The 17556-nt window shown below is 37.8% G+C and overlaps 1 protein-coding gene across 3 annotated transcripts in view; it reads right to left on the bottom strand.

Moving 5' to 3' along the window:
• The window catches only part of arhgap27 (Rho GTPase activating protein 27), a 38720-nt gene that overhangs the window by 9311 nt on the left and 11853 nt on the right, over positions 1 to 17556 (bottom strand). For all 3 annotated transcript variants that reach the window (XM_084434052.1, XM_084434053.1, XM_084434054.1), the window contains exons 3-4: positions 1769 to 2239; positions 55 to 261 (exon numbers count right to left, since the gene is read on the bottom strand). In XM_084434052.1, coding sequence (XP_084290178.1) covers positions 55 to 261; positions 1769 to 2239 — 678 coding nt within the window. The remainder of the gene's footprint in view (positions 1 to 54; positions 262 to 1768; positions 2240 to 17556) is intronic.

Raw genomic sequence — 17556 nt, 5'->3', positions numbered from 1 at the left:
AGTAAGCCAGCCCAAAACAAGGACATGCCAAGGTCAGTGTCGAGAGTCCTGTACCTGTTCCTGCGTGAAGTGGCTCGTGAAGACCCAAGTTCCTTCAGGGTCAACGTTGAGGGTCCATCCTGGTGGGGTGCTTTGGTCCAGACTTACCCTGGGAATAAAGACCTTCTTCATATTAATCAAAGAATATTCTGCTTGTATAGAGAGAGGAGACGATTCCTCCAGTTCTGGCGATGCTGGATAGTCTTCCTCAGGAAGCGGAAGCTACATTTTGGGAAGCAAAGAAGGCAGTATTAACATTAATCAAACTGTAAGGAAATAATGGTAGAAATTTATCAATTATTTTGACAGAAAAGGTTTTGAGAAAATATGATTATCAGATTTATGCAATGCATTATTTTTGCAGTTCCGTTTGGCACAGAAATGACAAACTTTAGTTTCAATTTGACCATTTTTTTTTTAATGCAACTCTGGTCAATATATACTTTAGGCTCCACAGCATATACTTTCTCCACAACAATATTCAAAGGCCCTATGATATTTTCTGTTGTTCATGATTTACTGGATAAGGATTAACCCTTAAATGCATACCTCGGGTCTTTATCGACCCAGGATGTCATTCGCTACCCTCCCCTCAATCATCTTTAAAGTTAGAAACCAACCTTAAACAATTTAACAAGAAAAAATGAAATGATAAAAGAATGTCTGTTTTAAAAAAAGAGAAAAAAGTGGAGATAAGGTTAGACAGCATGAAGCTCATGAATAGTCAGAATGCAAGTCTGTCAGTAAACAGTAAATAAATGACTTTCAATTGATTCATTACAAAAGTGCACATCAAAAATGCTAACATGGAAACTCGAATGCGCGTGAGACGCTAGGACAGACCTCATTGGCCCTTTCCCAAATGGCAACCTAAACGCTCATGGTCTTCCTCTGAGTCCGCACTTTCGTGACGTAACACCACTTTGACTGTTGGGAAGAAGTCTGCTGTGGAGCTCGCTTCAGTGCGTCAAGGGTGCATATCGACCGCAAAGGGGCCTTCTGAAACCTAAAATGACAAATCGAACACCCTGCGGTCTCTTGGACTTAACGGACACGTGCACGCGGCAGCCATTGTAACTCCACAAGACCAAAAGTGCATAAGAAGTGTGCCATTTGGGACAGGGCCTTTGGTGTGTGTCACACACTCACATTTGATCTTCATCTTTTCCTTTTAATGGGTTGGCAAACCCACTTGAAGGTGCATACTGCCACCTACTGCACGACACCTGCGTGACAGCTGACGTAAAATAAAGGATAGGACTAAGGATAGCACATACCTATCAGTAAAAAAAAAAAAAAAAAGAAGCTTAATCGGCCTCGATAACGATCCTCGAGATCAGCTTGGGACATGTCCCAAGTAACTTCATTTAGATGACCTTTTGCAGTGATACAGACCTTAAGTAACATATAAAAATTATATATTATATATACCTCGTAAACTTCATGGGCATTTTTTAATGAATATATATATATTTTTTTAGTAATGCCAAGCTATAAAAGAGTTAATGGGGTAGAAATTGTAATAAAAACTGAAAAAGTCATGGGGCCTTCAAATATTGTTGCGGGCTTGGAGTCAAAATGGTTGAGAACCCTTGTGATAACTAATTTAAAACTGAAAATTGTACTGAAAATGTACATCAATACCATAATATATGAATATGGTAATCATTTAGTACCATAGTACATATCAAAGTATCATTCGTTTGAATCAGCAGAAAAACCTCCATACCGGGAAATCTTCCAGAATTTTCATGTTCTCTGGTGAGCTGATGTCCTCCGGGGGATCCCATGAGCTCTGACCCGACACGGAGTTAAAGAAGTAATGTCTGCCAGTATTGTCATCCAGCACCTTCTCCCAGTCCGAGCTCCACCTCCGAGGAGAAGGGCCTGCGGACGAGCTGATGGGAGACTGGGGGAAAGAGGGAGGAGAACGGGCCTCTTCCGTCGCCACTGACGAATCCATGGAGTAGCTGAGGGGAAAATCCCAGGTGCTCCGGCCCGTGGAGGGATGGAAGTAGTACTCTTGCCCGCTCTGGTCGTCAGTATGGACCTCCCATCCCGCAGAGTCCAAAAGGTGGTTATCGGGAGGGTCCGGGAAGTCCTGTAATGGAGGAGTAATGGGACTGGAGGTGTCAATGGTACTCCGACGCACACGTGGGATGTTTACATACACCGCTGTGAGAGCGTTGTCGTCCTCTACCTGGTGGACAAAAATGAGGAGCATTGCTGATATTAAAATAAAGCCAGGATGAAGAGATTAGAATGGCAGTTGACAAAAACGTTTAGCTTAAAACGCATATACTTGTGCAAGGCAGGGGCTTTCAGACTTGATATCAAAGACTCTCAAATATGATGATCTCTTTGAGAGGAACCCCATCCTAAGCAATATTCACAGACCCATTTATACTGTGTAAAAAATAGTATGTGGAATATTAAAGACAACATGTTGTTTAAATAAATAAATAAAGCTGTTTAAATAATAATTAAATCAGGTTTATTGTTGTTAACTAAAACCATAAAAAACATTTTCATCACTGTAACCAACATATATACCAAATAAACTCACATATTTAAAAAAAACAATAACTAATAAAAAGAAAAAAATTGCACAACAAAATTACAAACAACTGTAACTAAAATTTAAATGAAAACAGAAAATATTATTATTATTATTATAAAACAGAAAATATTTAAATAAAATCCAATAGAAAATATTAACAAAAACTATAATATACTGTCATTGTACAAAAGCCAAAACAAATGATTCAAATATTATATGGAAAATGTTTACGTTTTGATAAGTTGACAGCATAAATATTGTTCAACCCCAGTGTATATAAAGTGAGAAATATTAGAATATAATCTAGAATAGATCATTTAAATTGTATTTACAAATAATGTTTGTTCTTTGTTATCCAGCCAAACGATGAATGAATAGAATGCAAAGGATAGTAAAATGAAATGTCAACTGCCCAGAAGCTAAAGATATCATGAAATATTGTGTAATAACAGAGATCATGAAATATGATATAAATATTGTGCATTTGGCTGAAGACATGCATGCGTAACTTGATTCACTTGACCTTTTACAGTGATACTGACCTGACGTAAACAGGTGATTGTGTGATGTCACAAACGTTTACACAAAGAGCAAAACGTACAGTGGATGGAGCGTCTGCTTTCACACCCTCCCTTATGCAAAACGTACCACGTACCAACATGAAGCTCAGCTCGGAGGGACTCTCCACATCACCAGAAAGAAAAACAAAACAAAAAGCTCCCTAACCCGAGTAACACCCACGCTTACTGTCGACTGCATTCTGGAAATGCTTTGATGCTCAAAATAATAAAGTGATTTCAACTTTTGGCCTCATGTGCCAATTACAGTAAGAGAGCACTTCCTTAGCGCGCTGATCTCAGGAAACAGAACAAGAGTTGTCAGCCGTAAAGAAGAAAACCACAAACAGACTTTCATCATTAATGTTTGTCCTATTTAGATGGCCAAAGCCCCACAGGATAAACCTCACATGGTCCTGATTAAAGAATGGAGCATGTTTCATCCCAGAGATTGAGACTATATATCAGCGACAGGGGCCTTTTAATCTAGTTTTTGATTGTCGGTGTTTGCTTTGATGCAGTGCTGCTTCTATGAGGAACACTGAGGTAGTTTTAGACCAACGGTTGGTTATAGCGTGCTGCCATACAAAACGAGTACTTATTACAGATACAATACACTTAAGTGCATACTGAATGTAATGTTTTATTGAATGTTAATTGCAATTAAATTAAAAACCATTAACCGTTAAATTCATATTAAAAGCAATTAGCTGTGCATTTTAGACCCGTATGTCTTTATGTGTATTTTTATAATTACTTGCTATTGTCTTTGAAATATGGTGTACTACTGAATGCACTGACAAGCATTTACCATATACTTTAATGTCATTTCTAATGAAACTTGCATTTCATGTATTTAAATATATTTGTAATTGCACATTTGTGATGAAGATGCAATTTAGTACACAAAAATAATATTAACTTTAAATGTATTATCAGATAACTTTAATTGATCAAATACTTAAAATTCTAATCAAGTATAGTTAGTCAACACATCAGGAGGACTATTAACACATAATTTAAAATATACTTTAAAGTAAAACTTTGAAACTATTACAAAGTGCAATTACAAAACAAAAAAAAGTCTACTTAAAGGGGCTAGATGTAAGAATGTTCATGTAATAATCACTTTTTAATGCCAATGTGTGAACAGCTTGTAACAAACGTTAAAAAAAACGAGACCTTCCCCGACTTCCTAGTTTGTCTATAAAAGCCTGAGACTGATTTTTATGACTCGGGAAGTTTTTCCCAGGAAAACCAGAAGAGGTATTCTGTACTATAATGTCAATGTGTCAAGCAAAGAAAAGGGATTCATTCAAACTACAGTCTTGCATAGTGTATAGTCTCAAATATACTTTAATATTACACTGTTATGATAGTTTAATTATAATAACCTCATCTGTCGACATGATGCCGGTGAATCACAGAGCTGGTGCGAACATTTCCACATCGCCACGATCAGACGCTTTCTTAACTGCTGTTTCTCTCCGCTGTCAACTTTGTGTTTATTTCGTTATTGAGAGGAAAGTGCACAGCATATATTAGCATATTCATGTGAACGTCGCTCTCAGAAGTGTGGGACAGTTGTATTTTTGTTGCCTAAAATATACATACAGAGATAGCCGGAGTAGCCAGAGTGAGCTAAGTGACGCTATCGAGAACGCTGCTGTTCCATTTGCAGAATCACCGGAACTACCAAGGACGCAAGTATCCGAACTTTGCGTACTTGGTATTGAGAAACGTCATGAAACTGTACCAACTTTCAGTAGACTTAAAGTGATAGTTCACCCACAAATTAAAATTCTGTCATCTTATCATTCACTCACCCTCAGGTTGTTTCAAACCTGTATAAATGTCTTTGTTCTGCTGTACACAAAGGAAGATATTTGGAAGAATGTTTCCAAATTGGGCCCCATTGTCTACTATAGTATATATTTTTTCCTACTATGGAAGTCAATGGGGCCCAAAAATCTGTTTGGTTACCAACATTCTTCAAAATATCTTCCTTCGTGTACAGCAGAACAAAGACATTTTATACAGGTTTGAAACAACTTGAGAGTGAGTAAATGATGACAGAATAAAAAATTTGGGGTGAATTATCCCTTTAAGTGGCCTTTTATTTGATTAATATCTGCTGGAATAGTGTGCACATTCAGTATATTAAAGGGATAGTTCACCCAAAAATGAAAATGCTAAAGAAGATATTTTGAAGAAAGTCGGAAACCAAACGACTGTTGGACCCCATTGACTTCCATAGTAGGAAAAAAAAATACTATGGATGTCAATGGGGACCAGCAACTGTTTAATTACCAACCTTCTTTAAAATATATTCTTTTGTGTTCAGCAGAAGAAAGGAAATCATACAGGTTTGGAACAACATGAGGGTTAGTAAATGAGGACAGCATTTTCATTTTTGGGTGAACTATTCCTTTAAGCACTTCTTTTTCAGTGTGTGCAAGTGTGTGCAAAGGTCACGGATGCAATGTGGTTGTTCAGGTGTTTGGAATGGGTTTTAACACATTATTATGTGGTTGCTTACTGGCTCAAGTCTTTATCAAGTCTCTTTGATATTCTGGTCTCCAAGAGAAGTCTGAGATTTTAGCCCATTTAATCGTCTGCCAGGTGAAAATGGCACACCGCTCCTCAACAAACAGCATGATTTGTGGTGTCATTCATATACAATAATCATTTGTTACATTTATATAACGCTTTTCTCGCCATTTTAAAACGCTTTACATGGAAGGGGGGATCCCATCATCCACCTGGATGATGTGACGGACGGCAGCCATATAGTGTGCCAGAACGCCCACCACACATCAGCTCAATGGTGGAGAGGAGACAGAGTGATGAAGCTAATCAGTATATATGAGGATGATTAGGAGGCCATGATGATGGACAGAGGCTGATGGGCAAATATGTTAGCCTGGAAATCCAGACCTAAATCTGAAAGATTAATGGTCTGGCATCGACTAATGAAAATCGGCCAGCTCGAGGGGCGGCACCAAGCATGCATTTGAAAATCTGCATGCAATTGGATAACAATACGACCAATCACAGCAATAAGCCCCATACGCTTAGCTACCAGCGGAGCTAACTGGTAGATTAGACTCTTGCCGTATCCGGTCGGCAAAACAGCAAAAACACCCGATTCGAGCGCTGTCTTCTGTTCCTGTTTTAAATAAAAAGCCAAGTCTAACTCGTTCACTGTAGCAGCCAAAGCCGTTTCAAACAACTGGTGTTCATCCATAGCCATCTTGCAATGTTTACTAATGACTTCGACGTCGCAGCGCTGTCGTCATCTGTTTAGCTCGCCTCTGGCCCGCCTATATCAGATAACCCAATGTGATTGGTGCAGCTCGGATACAAGGGCATATTTAATGAGCATCATTACTCGACGCCAGAGTAATGCCTGGTTCAGATTACACGATTTTAGCCCGATTTTGGCACGATCCGTTTGACGTAGGGTGTCCTGGGGATTCGCAAACGACAACGGGCGTCGGGACGCAAGATTCGATCGTTTCATCTCGTATAGTGTGTCATAGTGGGCGACAACCTACTGTTGCTTCACGACATCACGACAAAAAGACTAGCATGTTTAATTTTTGAGTGAGTGAGGGAGAGTGAGGGAGAGTGAGTGAGTGTGTGTTCACGAGTGAGTGAGGGAGAGAGAGGGAGAGTGAGTGAGAGTGTGTTCGCGAGTGTGTGTTTGAGTGAGAGAGAGAGCATGTGTGTGTGTGTGTGTGTGTGTGTGTGTGTGTGAGTGTGAGAGAGAGAGAGAGAGAGAGAGAGAGAGAGTGTGTGTATGCGAGTGAGTGAGTGTGTATGTGCGAGTGAGTGAGCGTGTGTGTGTGTGTGTGTGAGAGAGAGAGAGAGAGAGTGAGTGCGTGTGTGAGTGCATGTAGGCTATGTGAGTGAGCGTGTGTATATGTGCGAGTGAATGAGTGTGTGAGACGGCTCGCGATGACTGGTCGGAAAACAACGTGTAGTCTGACATGTTTCTTATCCACGACATTACAAGATTTTTAGGAGTCAAAATCGTGTAATCTGACACAGTGACTATCCTAACAGACAAAAAAAAATCGTGTAATCTGAACCAGGCATAACTCGCTGAGCAAATTCAACTTGTGCTCTCGCGAGAACTCTGGATTTCCAGGGTACAAATATGTAGCAATATATATCAAATGCAATATATGCAGCACAAGTAGTGCTGGAAGCAGGCCCGGCGCCACGAGGGGGCAAAAGGAGGCATTGCCCCCTCAGATCTTATTTGTGCCCCCTCAGTTTCATTTTTGTATTCATGGTTACAAATTAAATGATTAACTTTTTGAGCGGTACAGTCCCATATATGGGATTTTTTATTTCAGTGCCCCTGAGAGTACGGTCCCACATATGGGATTTAGAATGTTCAGTGACGACATAACTGCCAGATTCAAACTGTGCTTTCGCGCGTTGGTTGACGCTGAGTCAGAGTCGGACGTGCTCAGCGCTGTCATATCACAACTATGCAGTGTTTTCAACCTCACAATACACAATACACATTAAGCACTAGTAAAACAATACATTTGGAGTTTGTAAAATACACACTGATGTCTGTGGAAGCAGCAATAACAATCTATTCAAATATAATTTGCCGACGTGTGTTATTCAATATCAGACAAACACAGTGGTAGTAACTATAAAGTAGTTTACTCTATTCTTCTATTCCACTTTCTTGCATGTATTTCGGGAGAAATTGATGACTCACAGGATTCAGCACAAAGAAACAGCCATCTCACGTTATAGATCAAGATCAAGATTATTTATTAAGGTTTTTAAATGACCAAACACACTCACTATGGGGAGTCAGTTAGAATATTAAAATTAAGCGTGAAAGGGTTAAAATATGCATAATAAATTATGCTGCCTTTTTTTACTAAGCAAGTTATCAGTGTGTATTGTTCGTTGATGGTATAAAGTTAAGCCCCTTTAACAATTTCACATGCCCCCTCAGTCATTTCATTCTGCAGCCGGGCCTGGCTGGAAGAGACGCATGCAGAAGTTTACTAGGTTAGGGGTTTGTTCAAATGCTTAACTGTAAGTATGAGAAATAGTAATAGTATTAAGAAAAATCATAAGCTATGAAAATGACTTGATCTTGAAGTTCCTTTTTCCACCAATGCTCAACAGAGATTGCAACAAAAAAATAATAATTCACAACCCAGAGCATGATACAGAGAACACATGAAGTTCATGCATGTGGAGTGAAGATGGCTCTGGAATAGATGACTACACTGAGCTCACCTGTAGCCTCGAGAGAGGCCTGTACGAGGACACACCTCTCCTGAAAAATGTCTGTGAGAGGGAGAGAGAGAAAGACAGAGAAAAGTCTAAAATGAAATAGAAGAGCAAGAGTTGCACGCGAAGCACAACAACGGAAATAAAAGCAAGTCAGCCGGCATGTCATTTCCTGGGTATATTTTTACCCAGCCCTGGCGCAGACCAAGTGTGTGTCAGCCACAACTGCCTACATGCATTTCTGAGAGGAAACAGGTTTATTGTTATAATGATCACAAATAACAGCCGCACGAATGCGTCCACCACAAACAACACTGACTTGAGATTATTTGGGGCAATGAGAATTGAGTGATAACGACAAGGATAGTTCACCTAACAATTAAACTTCTGTCAGAAGATTATTTACCCACCCAATATTAACATTTGACTTTCTTTTTCTGGGAAATAAAAAAGGAGAAATGTTGAAGTCCTGGTCAATCTTTTCCACGTTATGAAAGTGAATGGGGATCTGGGCTGTCGAGGTCAAAAAGTTATCAACAGACTGAAATGTAACTCTTCATTATTAATGAAGGTGGCATCAAAAGCAAATTGCGATCGTATTTGCTTCTCTATTATGATATTCGCTTCCGGTCGAAAGTTTGGAATATTTAAGATTTGTTTTGTTTTTGAAAAGTCTCTTATTGTCACAGTCTCACTCGGTTTGGACTTTGTTTTCATTTGCACTTTTCCCCTGTTGAGTTTGTTGTCATGTTCATTTGATTTCGTCATTCGGTTCAGGTGTGTGTCATTAATTATCCTTGTTTGCATGTATACTTAAGTTCCTCTGTTTCTGTTGATTGCTGTCGGGTCTCGTTTATGTTACATGTGTTGTACGCTGTTCTCTTAGTGTGGATTATTGCCTGTGGATTCATTAAATACTGCCTTTTGCACTCATCATCATGTTCGTGTGTGTTCTACAACACAAACTGTGACACTTCTTCTCACCAAGGCTGTATTTATTTGATCAAAAATACAGTTAAAAAAGTAATATTGTGAAATATTATTACAATTTAAAAAACTGTTTTTAAAATGAAATTTATTCCTGTGATCAAAGCTGAATTTTCAGCATCATTACTCCAGTCTTCAGTGTCACATGATCCTTCAGAAATCATTCTAAATATGCTGATTTGCTAAACAAGAAACATTTCTTATTATTATCAATGTTGAAAACAGTTTTTTGCCACATTTTTAGTGGAAACTGTGATACACTACCATTCAAAAGTAAGATAAAAAAAAAAAAAAAGGAAATAAATCAATACTTTTATTCAGGAAGGGCACATTAAATTGATCAAAAGTGACAGTAAAGACATAGTTACACTAAAAAATTATGTTCTTTTGAACTTTCTGTTCATAAAAGAATCCTGAAAATCCACAAAAATACTATTCAGCAACAAAAACGGTTCACAACATTGATGATAATAATAAGAGCCATTAATTAAGCACCAAATCAGTATATTAGAATGATATTGAGTCAATAAATTCCCAATTTCATTCACTAGGAATTGATTGAATAATTGAATCGTGGTCGTTTGCTGGAGGGGAGAGATTATTGTCCCGCGCACGTCATTATGAAAGATTATGAAGACACTAGGAATTTAAAAACTAATAACGATGTGCATAAACAAATCATATATAATAAATACTGCAATATTCCATAAGAAAAAAAGAATTTGACAACTTTGATTTCATGGTCAGGAAGCTTTGCTTTCCCTCTGCTGTAGTGGTCAAATCTCATTTGAGCTTCTGCATATTCAAACTTATAACATGCAGTCATGTGACATTCAGTAGCAACTTAAATTTCTCATGAAGCGATCAATCAACCTAAGAATATTTGCAATATAGTGCACAAGTAATTTGGACTTTTACTTTTACAAATTTGATGACACTTCGCGAGTACATTCTTTAACATTTTTCCTTTTGTGTCATGCAGGTTTGTAATGACAAGGGAGAAAGAAAATGATGATTTTTATTTTTGGATGAACTATCCCTTTAAAACATCTTAAAGCAAAGGGAGTGATGAAATCCCCAGCCTTAAATGTATGCCATCCTTTTTGTGAGATAAATTTAGATGATCTGAATGCGCTGGCCAACAGAGACAGCCATACAACCTGTATAAGTCATTGTAAAAGTAGGCTAACTGAGAGCAAAAGAGATAGAAGCTATGGATGTTTAGGGAGAAGCCTATAAAAGCAGAAACCGTCTGGCATTGGCACACACAGTCTGTAGTTCATCACATACAACATTTATGAAAGCTTGCAACGATGCAGACTGAACAATTAAACAAAACTTCCTTTTTCTGATGCTAAAGGTCAGTGTCTTGCAGCTTTTCTGTCTCATAGAGTTTTACAGAGTTGGACAACTTTACAGAGACAAACAACACTTGACCCCGATGATGTCTAACAAGTGTTTTTGATATATCAGCACCAGGGAGTGTCTCAACAGGAAGAAACCACATCCTAGCTGAGAACTACAGAAACACGCATGTACGCAAAGTCCAACTAATGCGCAACATTGCTGACATTTTAATGCACAATGCTCATGTATAAACACCACACAATGTGTTGAACAGTCATGCCAATGTATAACTTTTTACACACCAACTCGTATCAAAATGACAACAAGTGACAGCACTTCCGTGCCCAGAAACCCAGTCTGAGGGGGTTGCGGACGTACCTGCGTGTTCAGAGAGAGGGGCATTGCGCTTCTGGGCCGGTGGTTGGACCGGATCTCAGAGTAATAATCCATCATGTCTTTGTTTCGATCAGTCAGCAACAACCATACAGCTGATCAGACAACAGTCAAACTCCAAGCTATCCAATAGCGAGCATCATGGTAAACAGGCTGAGCCGTACTCACTCTCTCTCACACACACACACACTCATACAGACACAAACCCTCTGCTTCTGCAGTCGATGGCACAACTAATGAACATCTGTCTTGAAGCGCTACTCTGCGAGAGTGAAAGGGGGAGGGGGCAAATGAATAGAACGGACAGATGGAGAGAGAGAGAGAGAGAGAGACAGACAGAGGCAGGTATGAGGAGTGCTGTGAATAAAGGATGAACATATCATGTAGATAACGTATGAAACTGATTATATGACAAATATCTGCAGAGAGAGAAGTGTTGACACTGAAAAGGTGTGTAACTGCTAGATTTTAGGTAACAGATGAAGCATTAAATATACTTTCACAAACATGAAAAAGTTTTAAGTTCCTCTTTTTGTCCATCGAAACAGAACCTACACGAGTCAAAGCCACTGACTTGAGCACATTTCCTCAGTTTCCTCACATTTTGATGTAACACCTCTGACAGGCAATTAAAAAGTATGCCTGCATTTCTCAGTAAACAAAACAGAGAATTGTTTTTGGCCAGAGATTTTTTTTTTTTATTATCATTTAAAGTGAACACAAAATCATAACTGACCATAGTGTTCATGGTTCATTGGTGCATATTATTCCAAAGAAATGAAGTCTTCGTTTTGCTTTCTTCAAACGTATAGTCACTTGAAACAATGTTCCTTTTCCAATGAATTCCCTTTGGCCACACGGGCTATTATGTTAATAAGTGGCCAAATAGCCATTCAGACATTATTTGATCAAACTGGCTCCATTCTGGTATGCAGCATCCACTTTTCATATTACATTCAATTCTCAGTGGATAAATTCAAGTCTCACACTGATATTTTTCTTGTTGAATATCCTCTTTCAAATGGGGTAACAATGTCAATTTGTGTCAAGTCAACTTTCTCCAGAAATTTAAATAGACAAAATTTTTGACATATAGTTTATAGTCATAAAATGAAAAGCAAAGCTCAGATTTGAATGAGAAACGTTGAGATCCTATTGAGATCTCTGAGTTTTGATTGTAGACTTGTATTGTAGTGTTATTTTAGCATCATTGAGATAACAATTTCAGTTTTGATTAATATTTTGAATTATTTTTATTAGTTTAGTTTTAGTACATTTTATTTGTTTATCTAAATAGGCTTGATTTATTTTTACTTTTAGTCCATCAAGTTAAACTAAATGAAAATAAGAAATGAAAACTAACTCAAATAAATTAAGTTTTTTAAATATTTTTTATTACTTCAGTTAACTTTTTTTTACTTTAACAATTAAAAATGTTCTGGTTTTAGTTTTAGCTATACTGTATATAGCCTTAAGGCCTGGTCACACCAAGAATGATAACTATAATGATGATAACTATATTAGCGTCCACACCAGTGGACGATATCGTTCTGTTTATTCAAAGTGCACGCTGCAGTTTTGTCATCATGCCGCTTTAAATGCTCGAGCTCTTTAAAGCAGGATGGATTCTGATTGGCTGTCAATGTTTTTATCGTTCATCAGCTGAAAAAAAAAACGTTCTGAAAGTGATTCCAGCGATATAGTTTCTCTGTGCCGTTATCGTTATAGTTGTGGCGTGAACTCTGCTATTCTTTTAATGATTTTTAGAACTAAATCTTTATCGCTATCACTATAGTTATCAGCCTTGGTATGAACGGGCCTTTAATCTGGACGCATTTTGAGACCATGTCGAGATCGCTTCTGAAATTTGTGTGAAATTACTAAATTTGTGAAAAGCAACTTCTCATTTCTGTCTAGGAGGATCAGCTGAGACACCTAAAAGATCTCAAGATGTTCTTTTTTTCCCTATACAATCAAATGGCTTTTAGAGTAAATATTAAAGTCGCTGTGGAACGTTTCTTCCTTGATTGTGGAGGGGAAGGGGTTTAAGGGAATGACTTGAGAAGTCATATTCATCAGAATGTATCGTTCATGGATGTATCATTCACAATCAGATCTTTAACATGCATTTAGAAAATAGAGACAGTGAATTTGACATTAAAATAGAGATTTACAAGCCTCAGGAAGCGGATAGACAGGTATAACAACATGTATTTTACATGCCATGATGTGGTAGCAAGATTAAGATCAGAAGACAAAGCCACTGTGTTTTGTTGTGACTTCTGATCAGCATTTCGACTGTGAATATTTAAAACAGGAAATATGTTTAGGATCGGGGGAATTACTCAACAATTGTTCATCCGAGCAGTCTGACAAACAAGACAGCTTCCTTGTCTGAAACAGAATCTGCGTTTGCAAATTTTAAAATAATGCTGATTTCCCTGCTTGTGGTTGAGAGAAATAGAGAGATCCTAATGTATGGATATATCATGATAAGCCTCTACACTCTTTTTCCTCCTTCTAATGATGTGTGTAATGAAAGTGAGGCAGACCAGACATAAAAAGTTCCTGGAACAAGCCTAAACTAAAAATCCACAAGCCTGTGTTAGGGATTACTATTCACAAAAGTTTTGTTATTCAAATCTTTAACATGGCAGCCTACAGCTATATGACCCGAGAGTTGGATAACTAAACAGAAAAAAACAACACGAAAGTTTAAAATGACGTAATCATGCTTCTTTTTGACCTCGGTGAAAGCCCAAGTGAAATGAAGTTCCTCCTGAACTTTCCTTTAGAACATACTGTATTAGCCGATTAGACACCAAAATGAGCAGTTAATGAGTAACGCAATGTCCCATGCTATTTATAGCACTCTGCAATTTCATTTTTTTTCCCTGAGGGAAACTTTGCATTTGATTGACAGCTGCTACTTAAATATCAATGGTATGAAATCCATTATGACTGAGCACAGGCCATTCAGAAGAATGGGAACAACAGTCTAGTCCTTATTTAGACTAGTTTGTTTAAAACACACACACACACACACACACAGTTTTTCAGGTGCTCTGACACACATGAGATAACCACAGATACTATACGCAGTTAAAAGCAGGGTGTAGACGAAACTATAGTGGAAAAAAAACTTTACAGTGGAAAAAGACCGTAGTCAAAAGTTTTACGGATTGAACTTAAATTTAGATTAAAACAAAACAAAACACAAACTTCATTAATTGATACTAATACCAACTAAAGTACCAACACTTATAATATTCTGACAACCACCATAAAAACACAGGTGTTAAAGAGAAAGCCACATCTAGAATCCTCAAGCTGAGGTAAATACTAATATGTGGAAGCTGCACGGTGTCACACACAAATACAAAACCACCATGGTAACACACGACACTAAAATAATGCAATAAACATTGATATAACAACATAAGGTGTAACATAAAACTGATGATAACAAAAACCCTAAGAATTATGATCATTTAAATGAAAAAAAAATGATTTTTTACTTTTTTCACTTCAAAAAACGTTTTACCGTACATTTTTTAAATCTTATACTGTTAAAAGTATGATCATTTTATGGTGTAAGAGCACTAACGTTTTCCTGGTTTATGTCAAAGTCTGCATAACGTGTTGTATTTCTGGACAAAATCTATCAGAATAAAAAGGAACAGGATAATTCGGTCTGTTTGAGAGAAAAGTTTGTCTTTTCTTATCTATGCATTTTTGCTGCAGTTCGTGGTTTAATGGAAATCAAAAATGTCATGGATGTCATTGTTTCAACATTCAAACATTTGATCCTATCCCAGATTAGCAGTGGGAACTAAAGCCCTATTCGCACGGGATTAGTATTACCTGGTGACCTCTACTCATCTGTAATAATTGCGGAGGTTGTCTGTGATCTTAATCCCGTGCGAATCGGCCATGTCTGTAATTTGTAAAGTAAAAATTGACCTAGCATATTTCGCCGAACACCGAGGTCCTGTGATAATATTAGTCCCGTGCAAATCGGCATCTCTGTGATTTGGTGGGGTTTTTGTTTCCTGTGCGCTTTTTTATCCATCTTTTGCGAAGAATGTTTGAGTGTTTTGATAGTATTTTGGGTGCTGGGTCATATCGCTATACACCATTCGATACAACTATACAATTTGCCGAAAGAGAAAGCTGAAAACCATCAGAAGAGCAAACATGACATGTATAGCAGCATGCGGTAAGGAACATTCTTCTGTTTATGAGATATCATACAGCTAGACCTATAATAACGACAATACATTTCCAAGCAATAGCCTATTGACATCATATCCGGGAGATAAGTCAGTAAATTCGAGTAAAATCACAGGCTTCGCTTATCCCGTGCGAATGCGAATGCCACACGAAATTCAGATGTGGGTGGGTAATTTCTAAATCACACGAGGTCCCCAGATAATACTAATCCAGTGTGAATAGGGCTTTAGATTATGTCTGTAATTTGTATGATGATTTCAACTAAATCTACTGTGGTGCTATGAAAACATGACTCTGTTTGTTTGAGCATCCCGAACCAGCCAGATACCGCCAACATTCCTCAACCAATGGTGTGAGTTTGGGGGTGGAAGGAACTATCTATTAGTTTGACCAACAACAAAAAAAAAGCAGGGGAAGCGATTATGAAACCTGTTCAGACACAGTCATTACAGCGATGACTGCACATAGAAATATGAAATGGACAGGTGTACTACTCTCTGTGTAATTATGAACATTTATGACTAATAGTTTCTGTGGCAATGTCCCATTGGGCAAGGCAAAGTAAACCTCACTGAGTCAGCCTGACTTATTTACTTTAGAATTATCGTAAATATGGGTTTCGTAGTGGAAAATTGGAAATGAACAGCCTCTCAAGCCTAATTTACGATTGGGAAACTCAACGATAATTCTGATGCCTAAAGTTGGGCGAGCCATACACTCTAAACTATCGCTGTGTGACTCATAAGTTTTATTCATTTTTCCCACAACATTGCTTTCTCTTGCAGTTGCAGTCATGTATATTTATGCATATAAATAACCACTTGATGCATATTGTATGTATTTTGCACAGCGAAAAAACATTTACAGTATTTGACCAAAATTCCAGAATAATCTTAATAGCGTGGTGAATGTTCACAATGGGTAAGGTCAAGTTTACATGGTTGCCAATGAATGAACACTACATTTCATTCAAATTCCATTGAATAGTGACTAAATATCTCAATACATTTCGGCTTTAATAAAATTTCCCTAAGAAATAGGCAAAAATAAAACTGGTGTCCTCGATAATTCCTATTCTTTCCTTCAAAATAAAAAGCACTTATATGCAACTTGTAATTACAACTTCAGAAGTGGGAAGTAGGAAACTTCCAACAGCACATGAAGGAAGCATAGGTCCACACAAGAATGTTATGATGACCGTAAAAAAAAATTATATACCATCTGTGGGCCTCCTTTACTCGTGTTTTACCATTTTATATTTGGAAATGTAATTCGTTTTATATACCTTTCTTCAGACTATCATTCATGAATATCTATTATTCATAACACCATCTGATTGTAAATGGCACTGAGACGACGTATAGTGTGAAGCAGGATGTTAGAAACAAACGTTACTTCTGTCTAACATACTGATAGCCAAGGAATTTACAGCGATAATGAATTCAGAAAGAAGTGATTGTAGGGTGCATAGATGGGACATCATGCTGGTGATTACTTAACCAAATTATTTATCGACCAATGAAATTGAGGCTGCAGAATCAGCAGCTTGAACTCCTACCTCTCTCTCTCTCTCTCTCTCACACACACACACACACACACACACACACACACACACACACACACACACACACACACACACACAGAAGGGCCATTCAAGGGACCCAGCAGCTCCCCCTCTCTGTTACATCACCAATCATGGCCTGGAATCCTGGATTACCTCATTGAATACTAAAAGTCTGGGCTTGTGAGAGCTCCTAGCACACTGCAGCCATTATCTGCCCATCATTCACACTCAGGTACTTCACTTCCTCCTCTCTCAAAGAGATAGGCACGTTCACATACTGTAAGTAAATGCAACAACCTTAAATACATTCCAACTTCAACAAGTGCGTGTGATCATTAAAAAAAAACATTGGTAAGCTGTTGCAATGCAGTTGTGTTTTGGCTGGTTTCCATGTGGTTTATTGGTCAGTCTTTGTGATATTTTGGTCCCTCCTTCAATGCAGGGTTTTTTTTAAATTGGTTTTATTATTGGTTAGATGAGAATCTTAAGCCCAAACAGTAGCATGTCTACACTAAATATGTGCTACAAAGGTCTTTATAAAAAGAAAGTTTCACATCCTGTTCTGAGAGGAGAGCGTAATATGAGTATACTCTAATATAAGT

The sequence above is a fragment of the Rutilus rutilus genome (genome assembly GCF_951802725.1).
Source record: "Rutilus rutilus genome assembly, chromosome: 16".
Classification (NCBI taxonomy): domain Eukaryota; kingdom Metazoa; phylum Chordata; class Actinopteri; order Cypriniformes; family Leuciscidae; genus Rutilus; species Rutilus rutilus.
Note: the sequence above shows the minus strand (reverse complement) of the source record. Positions and strands in the feature narration are given on the sequence as shown.